This window comes from Vulpes vulpes, chromosome 6, assembly GCF_048418805.1.
Source record: "Vulpes vulpes isolate BD-2025 chromosome 6, VulVul3, whole genome shotgun sequence".
NCBI classification, from domain to species: domain Eukaryota; kingdom Metazoa; phylum Chordata; class Mammalia; order Carnivora; family Canidae; genus Vulpes; species Vulpes vulpes.
Genome location: NC_132785.1, coordinates 103149189 through 103168591, shown reverse-complemented (window position 1 = coordinate 103168591; position 19403 = coordinate 103149189). Strand labels below are relative to the sequence as shown.

Here is a 19403-nt window from a genome sequence, read left to right as displayed (position 1 = left end):
GCGCTTAAACCAAACTCGCATTTCTTACTTCCTTTGCTTCTCGATTTTGCTTTAGCTTTCTCCAGACTCCTGCGCTCATAGAAAAATGGACTAGTGGGCAGAGGTGGGTGTGATGAAGTAAGGGAAACGAGCGACCTAAGCAGACACAGAGGAGAGGCCCTGGCTGACTCACAGGAAGAGGGGCAATCGAAGGCTGAAAGGCCAGGCAGACAAAGGGAGAGGAACCAGCATCTTCTGCAAGCCTTCTTTGCCGATAAATGAATTTGAGGCATGGAAGGTGAATTTCAAAAAGCTAAGCTGTTTGCCACCTTAGCAATGAGAAAACTGTAGCTATTTAAGTCCCCTTGGGAATGCCTGGAAGGGAATTTAAATCGTCTAAGTTGTTTCCAAAAGTTGCATTTGCTGGGGCTCCTCAGGCTCTGCATAGAATTGGGTATGCCATCTTCCAGGAACCCCTGCTGTTCCAGGCACCTTGTGTCTGAGGCCTGGGCTAGCCCTGGTCCATCCACAGAGAGGTGGACCTGGAAGATGAAAAGCTGATGGTACAGCTGCATCACACCCAGTGCTTCTCCATGCCAGGGCTCCTTCAGCTCAGTTTCCCCAGTGGGCCCTCCAGAGGGCACCATGATGGAAGCCACTCGGCTCTGGGGCGAACGGCAATGGTTTTCAGCCTTGCCCCAGGAAGATGACCTCTCCTCCTGAGAAGGACCAACGGTGGGGTGAGCTGGGGGACTCATAGGAAAAACATGGGCACACAGGAAGGCTTGTTTTCTAGGGCATGCTCTGCTCAGTGTTAGAAGAGTCTGAAATCCACAAGTGCAGTAAGACTCAGAACATTACTGAGTGTGGTTGGTTGAGGGTCAAACCAGTTTTATTTTATTTTATTTTTTTTCAGGATTTTATTTTTTTTATTTTTATTTATTTTTATTTTTTTTTTTAAATTTTATTTATTTATGATAGTCACAGAGAGAGGGAGAGAGAGAGGCAGAGACACAGGCAGAGGGAGAAGCAGGCTCCATGCACCAAGAGCCCGATGTGGGATTCGATCCCGGGTCTCCAGGATCGCGCCCTGGGCCAAAGACAGGCGCCAAACCGCTGCGCCACCCAGGGATCCCTCAAACCAGTTTTAAACTCATTGCTGCCCCTCTTTCCCTCCTGGGTCTTTTTTTTTTTTTTTTTTTTTTTTCTGTTGTTGTTTGCTTTCACATTCTTCTTCCTTTTCAGAATATTTATAACATTCCCCCTCTTTTTCATTCTCAGTTCCCTTCCCCACCAGACTCTGCCTTCTTAGCATATTTTTTTTCTTTTGGCCTGCCTTATTTTACATCTGGATTCCCGGATGGTTTACTTTGTCAGTTTCCTGAACTCCCTTCCTCTCCTTTTCCTCTTCTTTTCCTTCAGCATCAGTTCATTCCCCTAAAGCTTTCCTTGGGCCACACAGGCTTTTATTCTTGCTCATCTGTTTCAGCAGTGCTGGCAAGGAGGAGGCCACAGCCGGCAGGCAGGGCCATGGTGGCAGGAGAGGACCCAAGCATCTGAAGAGTCTCCCCTAGCCCTGGTATCCCTGGAAGAGGAGCTCGTTTCTGGAGAGGGGGGCTTAGGGACAGTGAGGCTGTCCTCCTGTGAGCGTTCATTGTCAGGCTGGGGCCGAGGGTTGGGGCAGATGGTGTTTCCTCCATGGTGTGTGGGCCTGGGTCCCATTCCTCTCTGAGGGGACAGGTGGGGGATTCATCAGGTTGCACGCTAAAGGCTGGAGCTCAGGGGAGGCGCTGCACACACTGGGAATATATTACTTGCAAAGCTCTGTGCTGTGGGTGGGGGCCTTGCAGCATAGGGGGCTGCCTCTTGGGGGAATCTAGGTGTCCTTTGATACTAGCTCTATGGCCAAAGACCTGAGGCAGCCTTCCAGTAGAAGGCCCTTCCCTCCCAGGGGGTGTTTTTTAGAGCACAAGGAGAATGCAAATAGTGGCTGATCATTTCAAGGTGTCTTAAGGGTGGTTGCAACACAGACTCACCTGTGGGAGGCTCTGAGGGTCAGCCCCATACTGATAGAAGCAGGTGGCACTTCTTGAAGGGTGCGGTGGCAGAGAAACCCTAGAAGTCGCAGCTGCACCCCTCCTGTGTGAAGTGACAGGGGAGGGGGAAGAGGCGCGTCCTGGCTCTGCTCCCCAGCTGTCTGAGGCAGATCGACTGGAGTCCATCTGGCCGTCCCCCACCGCCCCCACCCATGCTTGTCTCCCACCCTGGGACATTGGTGCCACTGGGGCCTGGCTGAGCTCTTGGCGGGCCTAGATAAGGAGTGCCTGGGTCAATATACACCTGAAGCTGAGCTGCATCCTGGGGTGCTCCCCAGGTGGACGTCCATGGGGCTGCACTGCCTTTTCCTAAGCCCTGTGGCGATGGGCATACGCTGCTCTGGAAGCACCATCGAAGTCTCCCTCACCTTCTCCACCCCTTGCTCTCCTGCCAGGTCCCATCAGTTCCTCATCATCTTCATCCATGTTCAACATTACTGCTACTTCAGAAAAATATCGTTGAGGACATAGAAGCTTGAGAAAGATCTTTGCTTATTTTATGTTTTACCTCTGTTTTCTAAGCCTTCAGCCCTAGAGTCCAACTTTTGGGGTCCAGCATCCTTTAAGAGTCTAGAACCAGCAGCTGCAGGAGCCCGCAGGTCCTTACTCTTGAGCCCTGTGGACCTGCTTTGTCTCTCTGGCTGAAGGCAGAGCCTCTGGTTAGGGGACTTATGGGAAAGATGGTGAACTTTCTTCTAAGGTCTTCTCTTAGCTCTTGAAAGAAGGATGGGGGCAAAGATCAGCCTCTCTGATATAGCAGTTTGGTGGGGGGACAGGGGCATTAGGATCCTAGTAGCCTCTTGCCCTTCCTACCTGATTCCCACCTGAGCAAGCTCCTACTCTGTGGTCTCAGCACCACCTCTGTTCCTGCCACCTCCCTCTGCCTTTCCTCTTCCCACATACCGCGCTGTATAAATATTTACACCCCCAGGCTGGCAAGAATCTTTCCCTCCCTGCTTCCACGTCTCTGGGAGAGCTTGTTCTCTTTCTGAACAGCTGCAGCAGATCTGGTTGCCTTTGGTCAGACCAGGGCAGGCCCTGGTTTGGGGGCCCGTGGTTCCCGCAGGGTGGAGAGTGCAGTTGGCAGGAGAAATTCAGCTCCGAGAAAGTCACAGGGCTGTGGCAAAAATCCATCCTCTCTCTCTGGCTGCCCATGTGATGACCCTCCAAGAACTGTCTGATGGCTGCTGTGGCTGGGGAGGGGGCAGGTCCTGCTTCCCAAAGGAACAGCTCCCAGGGGTGGGCTTGATCCATTTCTGGGCTGGGCTTTGCTAGAGAGGGCTGGAAGGTAATTCCAAAGCAAACTGGATGGTGCTAGGACAAAAGAGAAACTTTGTTTACTTGTGAGCCCTTTCCAATTTCTAAGTATATCTGTACCCTTTATTCTTCCTGAAGCAGCCACCCCAGTTCAGAGCAAGAATCCCTTGGAGAATCTTCATGTCAGACCTCTCCCGGCCTCCTGCCCCAGGCCACCTTCCCTCCCTGCCACCAGTCCCTGTTCAGTCTTTCTACCTGGGGGCTGGGGAGTGGAGAGGACAACTCTCCTTACCCCATATTCCCTGGTGACCCGGAAGCAACAGTTTGCCAAGGAGTGAGACTGGCATTTGTTGGGTTCCCATGGGCGGAGCACCGTGTGAGGTACTTCCCCATATTCTCATGTAATTATTTGAGTCATAAGCCCAGAAGATTTTTTAGCTTCCTTGTGTGTCTCTTTTTCTGTCCTCAGAGAGCGGGCTGCATGGCACCAAGTTCTCAGACACAGGGCTCTATCTTTTCTCTTGTCACACTTGCACCAGCAAGTAAGCAACCAGGTTCAATCTCTCACTCCTTTGGAGTGCTCAGACCCCTTCTGGGAATGGGAGAAGAGCAGAGGTCAAAGAGGCCTGGATGAGACTGCTTGGTGTTTAGGGGGTAGACAGCCCCCTCAAGTGAGGGGGCAGGGGGCCAGGTCTGGCCTGCTGGGGAAGACACAGGGAGAAAGGTGGGAGACTGCAGCTCAGAAGCTCTGCAGCTGGCGAGATATTCCTGCTGCCTGCCAGCCTGCCTGCCTCCCCACCCCCAAAAGGTGAAACAAAACCCAAATAAAAGCCTGACCCGGCAGATATTAATACTCCAGAGCCAGGGCTGGTGTGCAAGCAGCCACCCACCCCCCTTCCTCCTTGTGTTTCTATAAGCGGCTGAAATAAATTTAGCGAAACAACCCCACCCGTCTGAGGGCCTAAGATTTCAGAGCAGTGTGACTTTTATACCCTGAAAGCCCCTGTTTTTCAGAGCTGAGAGCTTTTTGTTTAAATTCCCTTTGGGAACGGAACGCTCTCAGTCTGAAATAATTACTGTCCTGCAGTCACCTATTCCTCGTTGATGACTATGACTTTGACACAGTATGGCTTGCTAGAAAGCTTATCTGCAGATGCACTGCAGTTTCAAATAGTCAACTCTACGGGGCTAATGCCTCAGTGGATCCACTGGGGTATTTATTGTAAGATTATTCTTCAGGATGTCTGAACGTTCAGCCAAGTCCCTCTGCTGTCTGTGAGAGGGGCAGCGGTTATAGCGGGCTAAGTCACTAAAATAGAAAGTTACTTATTGAGAGCCTACTGCGTGTTAGGTCCTGTTCCAGGCACTGCAGGTTGAGAGCAGAGAGACTGCTCTCATGGAGCATGCATCCTAGTGGGAAGGGGAGATGTCAAAAAGTTAAATGACTATATTAAAAAAAAAAAAAAAAACTTGCAACTAATGTTGTACTTAATAGTCAAAGACTGAATGCTTTCCCCTAAGATTGGGATCAGGTTAGAGTGTCTACTCTCACTGTGCCTATTCAATAGCATACGTAAGTCCTAGACAGAGCAATAAGGCAAGAAAAAGAAACAGGATGCATAAGATTGGAAAGGAGGAAATCAAGCTCTTCCCATTTGCAGATAACATAATTGTCTATGTCAAAAACAAAACAACAACAACAAACACACAGGGAGGGGCACCTGGGTGGCTCACTTGTTTGGGTGTCTGACTTTTGATTTCCTCTCAGGTCATGATCTTCTTAGGGTCATGAGATTAAGCTCTGTTCTGGGTGTGGAGCCTGTTTAAGATTCTCTCTCTCCTCTCCCTCTGCCACTGCCCCTGCTCATTCGCATGCTCTCTCTCTCTCTCAACAAAACTTAAGGAATCTACCAAAAAAGCCTTACAATTAAAGTGACTTTTGTAAGATCACAGGATATAAGGCCAATGTACACAAAACTGTATTTCTACAAATTAGTTATGAAAAAATTAGAAACAAATTAAAAGTTCCCCCCCACCAAGGGGGAAATACTAGGTATAAATCTAACAAAACATGTATAGAATCTATGTGCTAAAAACTATACAACACTGATTAGAGAAATCAAAGACCTCAATAAATATACCTATCGTGTGTAGATTAGAAGACTCTACACAGTAAAGATGTCATTTCTTCCTGAATTGATCTGTAGATTTAATGCAACTCTAATAAAATTCCTAGTACTATTTTTTTTGTAGATATAGACAAGCTGATTCTGAAATTTATATGAAAAAGCAAAGGAACTAGAATAGGTAAAACGATTTTGAGAAATAAGAAAAAAGTTGGAGGAATTATACCGATTTTAGGACTTGCCATAAAGCTACAGTAATCAAGACAGTGTAGCACTGGCAAAGAAATGAACACACAGATCAATGGACAGTATCAAGAGACACACTACAGCAAACTGATTTTTGGACAGGTGCAAAGAATTCAATGGAGAAATGATAGTCTCTTTAATAAACAGTGTTGGGATTGGACACATAGGCAAAAAAAATGAACTTCAACCTAAATTTCCCATCGTATATAGAAACTGACTCCTAATATATCCTAGATCTAAGTGTAAAACATAAAACTATTAAATTTTAGAAGAAAACAAAATCTTAATGATACAGGGTCAGGCAAAGAGTCCTGGATGTGCCACTAAAAGCATGATCCACAAAAGATAAAACTGAAAAATTAAACTTCATCCAAATTAAAAACCTCTGCTCCCTGAAAAAAATTTTGCTCAGAGAATGAAAAGATAAGGGGCCGACTGCAAAAAATATTTGCAAATTACACATCCCACAAAGCAACTGTAGCCAGAATAGGTAAAGAACTCTCAAAACTCAACAGTAAGAAAACAAATGACCCAGTTAAAAAAAAATGGGTAAAAGACACTTGAACAGATACTTTACCAAAGAGGACACACAGTTAGCAAGTACACACATGAAAAGATGTTTAACATCATTAGCCATGAATTAAATGCAAATTAATACCACTACATACCTATTGGAATGACTAAAATAAAAAATACTGACAATTATAAGTGTTGGTGAGGATGCAGAGCAATCAGAAACTCTGATATATTGCTGTTGGAGATGCATAATGGTATATCCATTCTGGAAAACAGTTTGGCAGTTGTTTCTTAATCTCCACATACACTTCCCATTTGGCCCAGCAGTCCCACTCCTACCTATATACCCTAGAGAAATAGGCACTGTGTTCACACAAAAGTCTGTACACAAATGTTTACTGCAGCTCTATTCATAATGGCTCTGAACTGGAAATCCAGTGCCCTTCAACAGGTGAATAAACAATGGTGTACCCATACAGTGAAACAGTATTCTTCTAAAAAAGTAATGAACTATTGATATATGTGACAGCACAGATAAATCTAGAAGGCTTTATGTCCTGTGAAACCATACATACTATGTGATACTACTTATATGGCATTCTGGAAAAGATCAAACTAAAGTATAGGGAATAGATCAGTGGCTACAGACTAAAGGACAAGGAAGAGCATGACTACAAGGCAGTAGCATGAGGGAGGTTTTTCAGGGTGACAGAGCTATTCTGTTTCCTGATCATGGTGGTGGTTACATGAATCTATTGATGCTAAAAGTCTGTACACCAAATGGAAGTCAATTTTTCTGTATGTGAAATTTAAAAATTAAAAAAAAAAGGTTACAGGAATGAATATTATGCATAAACCAAAATAATTACTCTGAAGGAAATGAACATGGCATGAGGACATAAGAGTGAAGACAGATACCTGGCCAAGTTGAGGGGGAGGGGGACTCCAAGAATGGTTAAGGAAGTGATGCTTGAGCCTTTTTTTTTTTAGATTTTATTTTTGAGAGACACACACACACACAGAGGCAGAGCGATAAGCAGGCTCCATGCAGGGAGCCTCATGTGGGACTCTATCCTGGGACTCCCAAGATCACACCCTGGGTGGAAGGCAGATGCTCAACCACTAAGCCACCCAGGCTTCCCCCTGAGCTGGATTCTAAAGGATGGTTTAGAACTTACTTGGGCCAAAGGCAGGTCAATTCAGATAGAAGAAATAACAAGTGTCAAGGACCTAGGGCAGAAGGAAGTATCCTTCGTTTTCATCTGAAACTGACCAGAGCACAGGGAGTGCCCTGGTGGGATGGGAGAGGTGGTAATGGGGAAGGAGGAGTGTAAGAGTCCAGGCTGAACAAAAAGTCAGATTTTGCTGGACTGAGGGGATGGCTTTATTCTAAAAGGATCCCATCCTTTTTAGATGGGGCTGTAGGCAAGTGTGCCACAAGATCAGATCTTTGTTTTGAAAAAGATCTCTTGGGCTGCCCTAATTTGAGGGGTTTTGGGGAGAGTAGGGATAGAGCTTAAGTAAGTACACAGGAATCTTGGAGGTGGAAAGAACCTCCAAAACTGGGTTTCTCAGGGTAGCTGGGTGGCTCAGTGGTTGAGTGTCTGTCTTTAGCTCAGGTCATGATCCCGGACTCCTGGGATCAAGTCCCACATCAGGCTACCCGTGGGGAACCTGCTTCTCCCTCTGCCTATGTCTCTGCCTCTCTGTGTGTCTCTGATGAATAAATAAATAATATCTTAAAAAAGGAAAACCAGGTTTCTCAGTTTTGGTACTCTTCACATTTGGGGCCAGATAAGTTTTGTTTTGGGGGCTGTTGTGTGGATGTTTAGTAGCATATCTGAACTCTACTTTCCAGATGCCAATAGCTCTGGCCTTCCTTCCTTCCTCCAATAGTGACAACCAAAAATGTATCTAGACATTGCCAAATGTTTACTGCAGGACAAAATAATTCCTGGTTGAGAATTATTGCTCTAAAAGAGACAAATCCAGTGTTTCTGGCTTCCTAGTAGAATCATCTGGGGGGCTTAGAAGATGCATAGGCTGGGCCTCACCCCAGACCAACTGAAGTGGAATCTTTTGGAGGTGGGGTGGGGTGGGATGGGGTGGGGCAGGGCATCTGTATAGCTCCCCAGATATTCAGCTCGGAGTGATTATTTGAGTATCACCTGTCCAGTCCAACACTCTCTATCCACAGAGCAGAACAGGGAAGCCCAGAGTAGAGAATGACCTACTAAACTAGAAGCAGAGTAGTTCTAGAATCCAAGATTCCTGACTCCTAGACCAGTGCTCAGTCCATTAGACTATATCACCTCTTGGGGCGCCTGGGTGGCATAGCGGATTAAGCGGTTAAGCATCTGCTTTCTGCTCAGGTCATGATCTCAGAGTCCTGAGATCCAGCTCTGAGTGGGGCTCTCAGCTCAGCAGGGAGTCTGCTTTTTCCTCTTCCTCTGCCCCTCCCCCTACTTGTGCTCATGCTCTGTCTCTCAAAAAAATAAGTAAAATCTCTTTTTTTTTCTTTTTTTAAAGAGTATCGCTTCTTAACAGCTGCATAGAACATGCCCTGGGCCAGCTGTGGAAGCCCTGCTTCCCTGAATTACCATCTCTGGCTTTCTGAACCTCCCAGTGGTAAGTAAGACTGCCATCTCCCCTTATGGCAGAGCCCAAGCCCTCCCTTTCTGCCACTCCTGGAACCTCTGCCACCCTTCTATCCCATTGCCAAATTTAGGGTGACCGATGTGTCCAAATGGTTTCAACAGCAAGGTTCAGTAAAAATTGAAAAGTGCTGCGTGCCAGGACTAACTCCTGAGGCCTGGGTAATAGAGCTGCCCGTCCTCGAGGAGTTTACAGTCCAGGGGGAATAAGTGGATTAATTCCCATCAAATGCAGCCGAATGCTAGAGTGGCAGGGCTGGGAGAGAGGCATTTTGCCTGCTCGGGCGCTGCCTGAAATCCCGACAGAAGGAACCTCTTGAGCAAAGCCCCAGGGAGGGGTGTGCAGCAACCACCAGCAACTGCTAGCAGTTTGGAGTGACTGGAGGGCAAGTGGCTGTCTGGGCTAAGCACTGGCTGGAAGAGTTTAACCTTCCCCACCATCCCAGAGGCTAAGTGACCTGCTTGACGTTGTGCAACCAGTGGCCAGCTGGCAGAGTTGGGCTTCCCATCAAAGTTTAGGTGACTGAAAACTCATGGGCTTTCTTGTGTCTCTAGGCAGGCCCAGGCAAAAAAGGAGGAGGTACAGCAGTGGCCAAAGTTGTTAGCTGGACCATTTCATGGATGTTTATTATGAAGAATCCTTTTGCAAAGTGAATACTCCTCAGAATATGATTTGTGGTGTAATAAGGCCCCCCAGAAACGGTTTAGTTTACATACAATGGCTAGGCATATAAAACGATTCTGTGGGGTTTGAAACTAAGTACTTTATCAGCCAATTTTAGGCAGTCTTATTATCCATATTCTAGGGGTGAGAAAACAGAGGCTTTGGTCATGGTCTTGAAAACTCACACAGCTAGAAAATGGCAGAGCCAAGATTTGGATCCAGAATGGCCCAACTTCCAAGTCTTGGACCACTGATTCTTAAACCTTAATGTCTGAGTCACTGGCAGGAAATAACTGAAAATACAGATTCCTTACCCCACCCCAGGGCATCTGATTCACTGGGCCTGGGTCCAAACAGAGGAATATGCATTCTACAAACACTACAGGTGGATCTAAGCCAGGTAACTCTCAGGCTGCACTTGGCCTGATAAAGGGCCTCTAATCCAGAGACCCTGCAGCAGTCCCAGGGTCTCAGGTAGAAGAAGTTGGGGTGGGCAGGGCGAGGCCCCATCCAAATAATTTGGGAGCTTGTGCAAGTGACCTGAAGCCTGAAGGGCTCTGGGATGGCAGGTCCTGTGTTGCAACCAGGCCAGGAGGGGATCCCAGGAAGCGGAGCCTTGGAGGGCGCTGATGACAAGGCCCAGCCCATTAGGGGCCCGGCGCCCCCACTGTCTCTCACCTGCTGCGAGGTGCGCCCACGGTCCAGATTGGCCCATGAATATGTCCATCGCGCTTCCCTAATTCCGAAGACTTTCACTTTCCTCCTTGAACAAAACCTAACACCTCCAAGCCAAAAATACCTTAGGCTAGCCCCTCCTGGCGAAGGGATCGGCTCCCAGGGAGCCAGCAGGGCCCGGAAGTCGGGCCTGGGACGGAGGACGGCGGTGCTGATCGCCTCCCGGTCCGCAGGCGGCGGTGCAGGTGAAGGCGCGGCCTCTCCCCACCGGCGCGGGAAGGAACCGGAGCGCTGCCTGCCTCGCCGAGGCGGCGGGGAGGGCGGCGCACGGCGTCGGCCCGGCTTCCTGCCGGGGTCGGCGCTCGCGGCCCTCCCCGCCGCCGTCGGGCACCTGCGGAGCTCGGCCGGCCGGCGCGGGGCGGCCGCACCCCGGGACTCCCAGCCCTCCTCGGCCCCGCCGGACGCCGCTCCCGGGCCGCCGGGTCAGCGAAGGGTTAAGGAGGCTCGCTCCCTCCCCTCGGCTCCCTCACCCTTGGAAAGTCCCCGAAATGACGTTTCAACCCGACAATTAAAAGAGAGTTTAATTATAGAGACAGGCTCTGGGAGCTGGAACAAACTCGGCGGGTCGGCGGGGCCGGTAAACAACTCGGAGCGAGCGGGCCAGGCCGGCCGCCGCCCCGCGGAGCCCGCGCCCGGGAGCGGGGGAGGGGAGCGGCGGCCGCGAGTTGGAAAAGCGGAGGAAATTCGAGGAATCGGCGTTCTCCTTGCGGGGGGGCGGGGGGAGGTAGGGAGGAAAAGAAAAAAGACTTTTTAGCTAGCCTGCGGCGCCGGGCCCGCGTGACGGTTCTTCTGGCCCATCCTGCAGCCGCGGGGGGACAGCGGGTGCGGGCCCGCGGGTGCGGGCTGGGCCTGCAGCCGGGAGGGCGGCCCCACCCGCTCCTGGTCCCCCTTCTCCCTCGCTGCTCCACCCCTCCTCCGAGCCCCCAGCAGAGCTTCGCGAACCCTCCAGGGTTAAAGACCAACGGGCCTTTTTTGGTGGTGGAGGGGGGAGGGAGATAAAAAGACCAAATAGCTTCACATCAGGACGCAGACTAACCTTGTGGTTTTAACGCGCTGCCTGGTCTGTCCTGAAATCTGGAACTCATTACCTCATCACCCAGAAACTGCACGATGGCCCCCTCCCCGCCTTGGAGCTGGGGAAAGGAGCGAGCAAACACCCCTTTAAGAAAGAAACCTACACTTGAATGATTTAAATTAAGGTGGATGGAAGTTATTTCCCTTTCTGGCGCTTGCCAGATTTCAAGAAAAGCTGAAAAAAAAAAATGGGAGCAGGGGGAGGGAAGCAACAGGAGGCTGGACAGCAGCAGAAGGAAAGGCAGAGGGGGCAGCAGTCAGGTTAAAAATGGGAGCCATCAGTGTAAGTCAGAGGGGCCAAATAAAAGCAGAGCCGCTGGGATCACGTAGATTCGTGGCTGCAGCAAAAGTGGTGTGTTTCGCAAAGATTAAAAAAAAAGAAAAGAAAAGAAACCGGTTCCTTTCGTTGTGATTTGGAAGGTTTCCCTGAGTCCGCTCAGAGGTTGACGAATACATCAGAAATGTAATAAAAATGCGTGTGTGTGTGTGTGTGTGTGGGTGGGTGGTGGTGGTGGTGGTGGTGGTGGTGGTGGTGGTGGTGGTGAGAGCGCGACTCGAGCGCTCTGCTCCGCCCGCCCTGTCCTTTCCAAAGAAACGTGCTCATAATGGGGTGACCTAATTACATCGCAATGGAACCCGCTCTTAGCCACTCAGCGCACGGGGTTTCATAACAGACCCGGCGGCCTCGAGTGCTGGGAAGAAACGTGCGAGGGCTGAGGAGGCGGCCGGGCACGCGGGGAAATAGGAAAGAAACACAGCCCCGCGATTTCCGCCTGGGTCTTCGCTCCAGCACCCGGGGGGCCGTGGGCGACACGTTCGCAACTTTTTATTTGGGTGGATGGAGAAGCATCCCAACCTAACAGCATCTATCTATCTATCATCTATCTATCATCTATCTATCTATATTACAGTCTTAAACGGAGTAATCTATGGGGAGAGGGCTTTCGGTTTCGAGAATCCCATGCCCCCCCTCCCCCCATCCCGCCAAAACAGCGCAGCGTGACAAGCCATATGTTCCATTCCCGTGGGGGCGGGGGAGAAGCAACAATAACTTAGAGTGTCGCCTCCCCCATTTCTTTACCTTCATTCTTTTGCCAAAGTAACTTTTTTATTCATTGTTCAAGCATCTAGAGGTGTGTGTGTGTGTGTGTGTGTGTGTGTGTGTGTGTCCTAGTTCAGAGCGAGCGTGGAGAGCTGCGCGTTAATGATTTTTAATTGGGCGGGGAGGGGGGCGGATTGGCAAAGGGCATTCACGAAGATTCGGGTTTTCTTTATGAAAAACTTTTAAGGTTGGATGTGTCACACAAATCCCACTCCCAGGCCTGTTAAACAAACAAGCAATCCGCCGGGGCGGTGGTCTTTTCCGCGACTTCCCCTCCCGCCGTCTGGCTGCAAAGCGCAGGAGGGTAAAGTCGCGTGCGGCGCGCGAAATCGTGCTGGGCTCGCCCCGCCGGGCCGAGCCCTCCCCGGGGGGAAAAGGTCTCCCTGGTTTCCCCTGCCACTCCACCTCCGCCACGTCCTGCTGGAAAATAAACAAAAAAACCCGAACCCCCTAGACCTGAATGCTTTGTGCGTCCCAAACTCCCGATCTCCTGGCCTTGCCTGGTTTGCGGAAGGCGGCCGAGTGAGGAGGAGAACTCGGGAAAAGTAAGGTGTGGGGGACACTTGGAGAAGTTTGGGGGGGGGGATCTGCTCAAGATGGAAACCGCAGCCCGGGCGCTCAGGGCTCAGGACGGGCTTCTTTCTGCTCCAGCTTGCAAAAAGAGAAAGTCGAGCCCGCCTTCCTGCCCGACAAAAAAAAACAACAACACAACAACAAGAACCCCGAAGAGGGTGGAATGAGTGATGTCACAGAGCCGCGCTCGCAGGCTGACAAAGGGGGGCGCCCCCTCCCCCTCGCGCCGCGCGGCCCCGGAGAGAGGGGCGCCCCAAGCGCCGGGGAGCCAAGCGAGCGGACTCGAAACTTTTCCTCTTTAAGAAAAAAAAAAGTTGTGCGCGGCTCGCAGTTGGTTTTTTTTCCCCCCCCCTCCGGCTTCTTTCCTCGTTTCCCCTCCCCCTTCTTCCTTTTGAAAGTTTCTTTTTTTTTTTTTTTTTCTTTCCCGAGTTTGACCGCATGGCTGATTCAACTTCAGTGTCAATCAACTTTTTTTTTCCCCTCCTCTTCCTCATTTAAATAAGTTTAAAGCTCCTCCTTCCCCGGCCCACCAAATCTGAACTTTATAAATTGGGCTTCGCGCGCCGCAGCCGGGGAGAGTCAGAAAGGCGAGGGGCGCCGGGAGCGGGCGTGTGGGACTCCAGACCGGAGAGCCGGAGGCTGCGCCTTCCCCGCACCGAGACCTTCGCGACACGCCAGATCCTCGTCCCTGCCCCGTGCGAGCGCCCAGGATGACCACCACCCTCGTGTCTGCCACCATCTTCGACTTGAGCGAAGTTTTATGCAAGGTAAAGTGCGGCGGAGGGTTTGCTTTTAAAAGTTTCCTTTTTTCATCTAAAGAAAGATCCTCCCAAAAGTTTAGGTCTTGGAAGGCAGGGAGGAGAGGAGGGGGAGGCGAGATAGGGTTTTTATTTATTTTTTTCCAGCCTCATTTCACCCCCCAGTTTAAAGGAATGTGGCTCTCTCCACTCTGAGTTTCAACAGGTCCTCGCGGCGACTGCATGGGAATTTGGAGACCAGAGTTTTGGGGGGCGAAGTTTGAGTGGCGGGGCTGTCCCGGGGACGCGGGGCATTGGCCGGGACCGGGGCAGTTGCACGCTGATCCCGCCGTCCCTCCCGAGCTGCTCCAGCCGGGTTGCCCCGTGCGCGCTCTGGGTCTCGCCGCCTCCGTCGGGAGGGGTTCGAGTCTCTCCAGCCACACCGCCAGCCTTCGGGGTTAGCGAGTCTCGGGAGGGCGTTTTGCTGGGAGATTTCCCTCTCTGATGTCGAATCTGAGTGCTGGGGATCAGCGAGAAAAAGACCAAGAGTTGTGATTCAAAAGGATGTTGCAAGACGGGTTTGCAGTGGGGCTTCAGTTCGTCCCAGCGCGGTCCGGCTTCCTGCCGTGAGAGCCTCCAGTGCTGCAAACTTTGGGGTGAAAATGGGACTAGGGTTGTTTTCCGAGGCGGTGGGGGCACTCGACACCAAAATGCCGGCCGAGCTCGAGGGGTTCTGCGAGGAAGGATTTAATGGGGCCTCCTTAAGAGGTGTAGCTTGCCAGCCGGTGTGGAAAAAAGGCAGGTTTTAAACACTGAATGTTCCAGGCGTGTGGTTTAAGTGTACATAGCAAAAGTCGATGGATGTTAAGTTATTTTTGCCCCCTCGCCCCAGTTTGAGAGCAGGGAGCTGCTAGGCTGCTTTTAATTGCTAAAGTGTTTCGCCTTCTTTTAAACACGTCGGGTCATGTCGCTCTCTTTTCTCAGCTTGCTTCTCCAGTCGGCCCAGCTGCCAGGGCCCCAGGGCTGCAGGGTTGGGGTGCAGGGACTCCGAGGAGCTGAAGAGCAACATCAAAAAAAAGTTTGAAATTTCAGCTTCCTTCCCTCCTTGGCTTTCCCAGACTCCAGCTGCCCTGGCGGGGGGCCTGAACTCAACCTACACTTCTTACTTCTTTTCCCGGCTTTCTCTCTCTCTTTGATCTATTTCTCTTTTTTTCCACTCTCTGCACACCCCTGCCACCAACCCACCCCCCCCCCCCCCCAGGACTTTTTAAATGAACCTTATTGTTGAGAACCAGCTCTCAACTTGGTTCCTGTAATCCGCTCTGTGGGGTGGTTGCTGTTACAGATTCCCGATCCCCTGCAGCTGATCCTAAGGGACCAACTTTAGAATTTGCACAATGACACCCACATGGGCTGGGAGCCAACTCCCAGGTCCCCGGCTTGCACCCTTTCCAAATCTTGGGTACGGGTTGGGCAGGTGACCAGGGTCCCACTGGAACAGAAACCTATCTGTGGTGGCTCTGCTGCCCTCCCCCCTAAAGCCACTATTGACTAGGAGGCGGGTGGGGGGGATGTAGTGCCTTCCTTTTCCTTCCCACCTGCAGCTTTGCGTTAAAGATTAAACACTGGCACTCTTATCCAAGCCTGCCCTTGCAGCCAGAAGACTAACTGCAAAGGCATCTTCCCAGGGGAGGGGGTGGGGTGGGCTGGGAATGGTGGGGAGATCACTGTAGGAGACACCCCTTCCCTAAGCATGGGGCAATGAATTTTGTTTTTTGGAATCCCATCCTTCTCCTGGCCCTGACCCCTACCTCTGACCAAAGTGTTCTCCTGCCCCTTCCTCTCCTCCTCCCCTAAGCAAGATAAAGCCAAGGCAGTCTGGAAACCTTTTGCCAAAGGAAGGGAACACTTCTAAAGGAGGAAGTTGAGAGTCTTAGGCCAGGTCCTGTGTGTGTGTGTGTGTGTGTGTGTGTGTGTGTGTGTGTGTGTATGGAGTGTCCATGAAGGAGGGACTGATGAAAAGGGAGGTACTCCTAGTCTCTTGAGGTTTACCTGGTTTTGTTTGGGGGTAAGGGGAATCTACAGAAGTCTGAGTTGTCTGAGATCTTTTGAGCTAAGGAATCCATTTGGGAGGTAAAGAAGTTAGATTTTGTGGATAAAAGTGGTACCTTCGGGAACAGGATATGGGGGCACATCCCAGGGGTCTGCAAAGAGTAGGGTGGACATATAACAGTTTGATATGGGTCGGGATTTTGTGGTTTCTTCTGTATGGGGCCAAAGTAAAGCTAGGTGGCCTGTCTGTGGGAGAAAGAGGGGGAGGGGGCATACCAGGGGCAGAGTTAGAGATGGTTCCTTAGAGATACAAGGGGCATTGCAGCTTTTGGAGGGGGCTGCACTTAGTGGTACCTTCTTGGCCCTGGTGGATGGCCGTTGTCACTAACCATCCTGTCTCTTCCCTCTCTTTCCTCCAGGGTAACAAGATGCTCAACTACAATACTCCCAGTGCAGGGGGCTGCCTGCTGGACAGGAAGGCGGTGGGCACCCCTGCTGGTGGGGGCTTCCCCCGGAGGCACTCGGTCACCCTCCCCAGCTCCAAGTTCCACCAGAACCAGCTCCTCAGCAGCCTCAAGGGCGAGCCGGCCCCAGCTCTGAGCTCCCGCGACAGCCGGTTCCGAGACCGCTCTTTCTCCGAAGGGGGCGAGCGGCTGCTGCCCGCACAGAAGCAGCCGGGGAGCGGCCAGGTCAACTCCAGCCGCTACAAGACCGAGCTGTGCCGCCCCTTCGAGGAGAACGGCGCCTGTAAGTACGGGGACAAGTGCCAGTTCGCACACGGCATCCACGAGCTCCGAAGTCTGACCCGCCACCCCAAGTACAAGACGGAGCTGTGCCGCACCTTCCACACCATCGGCTTTTGCCCCTACGGGCCCCGCTGCCACTTCATCCACAACGCTGAGGAGCGCCGCGCCCTGGCTGGGGCCCGGGACCTCTCCGCCGACCGTCCCCGCCTCCAGCATAGCTTTAGCTTTGCTGGGTTTCCCAGTGCCGCCGCCACCGCTGCCGCCACGGGGCTGCTGGACAGCCCCACGTCCATCACCCCACCCCCCATCCTGAGCGCCGATGACCTCCTGGGCTCACCCACCCTGCCCGATGGCACCAATAACCCCTTCGCCTTCTCCAGCCAGGAGCTGGCGAGCCTCTTTGCCCCTAGTGTGGGGCTGCCTGGGGGTGGCTCCCCAACTACCTTCCTCTACCGGCCCGTGTCCGAGTCCCCCCACATGTTTGACTCTCCCCCCAGCCCTCAGGATTCTCTCTCGGACCAGGAGGGCTATCTGAGCAGCTCCAGCAGCAGCCACAGTGGCTCAGATTCCCCCACCTTGGACAACTCAAGACGCCTGCCCATTTTCAGCAGACTTTCCATCTCAGATGACTAAACCAGGGTAGGGAGGGACCCCCTGCCTACTCCACCCCTCCCATCCCTACCCTCACCTCCCTACCCAGCCATTCCCAACATCCTGACAACCCCAACATTAACAAGGTTAAGCTCAACCCCTTTGCCCCAGAACCTTGGAATGCCCCCTCCCCCCTCATAATCCCCACCCCCTTCCCCTAACATAAGGACAAGTCAATTTGTCAGTAGCTTCCTCTGGCTTGAAACCCCCTCTCCTCGATTTTATAGTCCACTTACCACGCATAACAGACAAGTCCCATATTTGTCAGTAGATGCCTTTCCCCCCCGGCTTAAGCCTTAAGTGCCAAATCACAAAAGAAAAAGCAGTAACAGTTTACAGAAGCAATTTAGTGCCTTGTAATCTAACTTTGTCACTGTGACTACATTACCTCTTCAGCGCCAGAGGGCACCCGTGGGCCTCCCGGAGCCTCTGCCCATGGGGAGGGGGAGGGGACCCAGAACCAGCAGCTCCCTCCACTGGCGACCCAACTGCACCTTCCCTTATTTCAGCCTCCCACACACTTCCTCCTCCCTCTCCCCATGACCCCCACACCCTTCTTGGGAGCGTTGTTGCCAGACTCGGGTTTTTGGGGAAACCTATCTTGACATTCAAAACCTTTTTCTTCCCGACCTGAACCTCTGATGACTAATCTTGCCTGGGTTCGTGTAGGTCTACAGGAAGGAAGACTGAAAAAGTGGATGAAGATTGTGACATAGTGGGACTTTGTGATTTAATTTTTTGTCTTTTTTTTTTTTTTTTTAAGTGGGGAGGATGGGGAAGCTAGATGGACTATGAGAGACTTGATTTTGGTGCTAAAGTTCCCCAGTTCATATGTGACATCTTTAAACAACAACAACAAAAAATAACAAAAAAAAGAGAGAAAAGCTAAAAAAACATGTAAGGGGTGAGCAGTTAATGGTATTCATTCCACATACAATATCTGTGTAAAACGATTTCCTGTAGAAGTAGCTTTAATGGTTTTTGCTCTAGAATACCGTAGGTCTATCCTTAGAGCACTCACGCCATGCTTTTTTCCCTGGGTTTTAAACTTCATATAACTTTCAGAAATTGGAGAGCAAAAATTTTGCTTGTCACTGCACATCAATATAAAAAAGCTTATTTAACTTATCAAAACGTATTTATTGCCAAAACTATGCTTTTTTTTGTTAATTTTGTTCATATTTATCGGGATGACAAATCCATAGAATATATTCTTTTATGTTAAATTATGATCTTCATATTAATCTTAAAATTTTGTGACGTGTCTTTTTCCTTTTTTTTCCACAGTTTTAATATATTATTCTTCAACGACATTTTTTGTAACTTTACACTTTTTTTGGTTATTTTATTTTAAAAAAATGAAAAATTAATTTAAAAAAATGCAAAAAACTGTTGGATTATTTATTTTAGAAATTTCCCCCCTTTGTGTTGGACTGCAAATTGAGTTTCTTCTTCTTTAGGCCTTTCCACAACTAGGACTGAGAATGTATGTAAAAGTTCTGTGACAGTACAGAAGGAAAACAACTTTTATGTATGGCTTCTAAAAGGGAAAAAAAAAAAAAAGAAACCCTTTGACTTCCACGTGCCCATCTCAAGACATTCCGATTGCAGATTTGAGGTTCTGGATTCCAGGCTTGGAGTTCTCCAATGTTAATGCAAACAGAACTGGCACACACACATTAAGATGAATGTAATTATTCCTCTTGCTGGTCACTACCGTCGCTTCCTATTTCTCTTTCTTTGTGTGAATTTATTTAAAAGAAAAAAAAACTTTTTTGTAACGACTATTTGCAGTTTAAAAATCAATAAACCCCGTTTTTTTTCAAGAAACATGGATGGTGAAGCTAGTTTTACTTCATTTGTGGTTTCACTTTGCCTGTAGGTTTGTCCTTTCTTTGTATGGGATGCAGGTGCTGGGGAGAAGTGGGGGGGCCCTGGTTGCTTCCCCCCCCCCCTTCCTTACAGCTTAAATTCAGGGCTGTAGCTCCCTCTGTTGATGCTGGAAGTCTCAGCTTAGAAGGGATGGGATGGAAATTTTTTGGAAAGGAACCCGGACTTCTCTATTGTCCTCCCAGAGTGTTGGTTCTTGACACGGGACCAACCTTGGGCACCGGGGCAGCTTTGGAGGTTATTCAGAAGAGCTGATGAGGCCCATGGTTTGCCAGTCTTCTCCAGCCTGTGGTCTTCAATCCTCT

General features: G+C 50.3%; 1 protein-coding gene across 1 annotated transcript; it reads left to right on the top strand.

Moving 5' to 3' along the window:
* The first annotated feature begins 12891 nt into the window (after nucleotides 1–12891).
* On the top strand, nucleotides 12892–19038 carry ZFP36L1 (ZFP36 ring finger protein like 1). Its single transcript, XM_026008459.2, has 2 exons — nucleotides 12892–13789; nucleotides 16231–19038. Exons 1-2 carry the CDS (start codon nucleotides 13733–13735, stop codon nucleotides 17188–17190), a joined length of 1017 nt encoding a protein of 338 aa, XP_025864244.1. The 5' UTR covers nucleotides 12892–13732; the 3' UTR covers nucleotides 17191–19038.
* The last annotated feature ends 365 nt before the right edge of the window (nucleotides 19039–19403 follow it).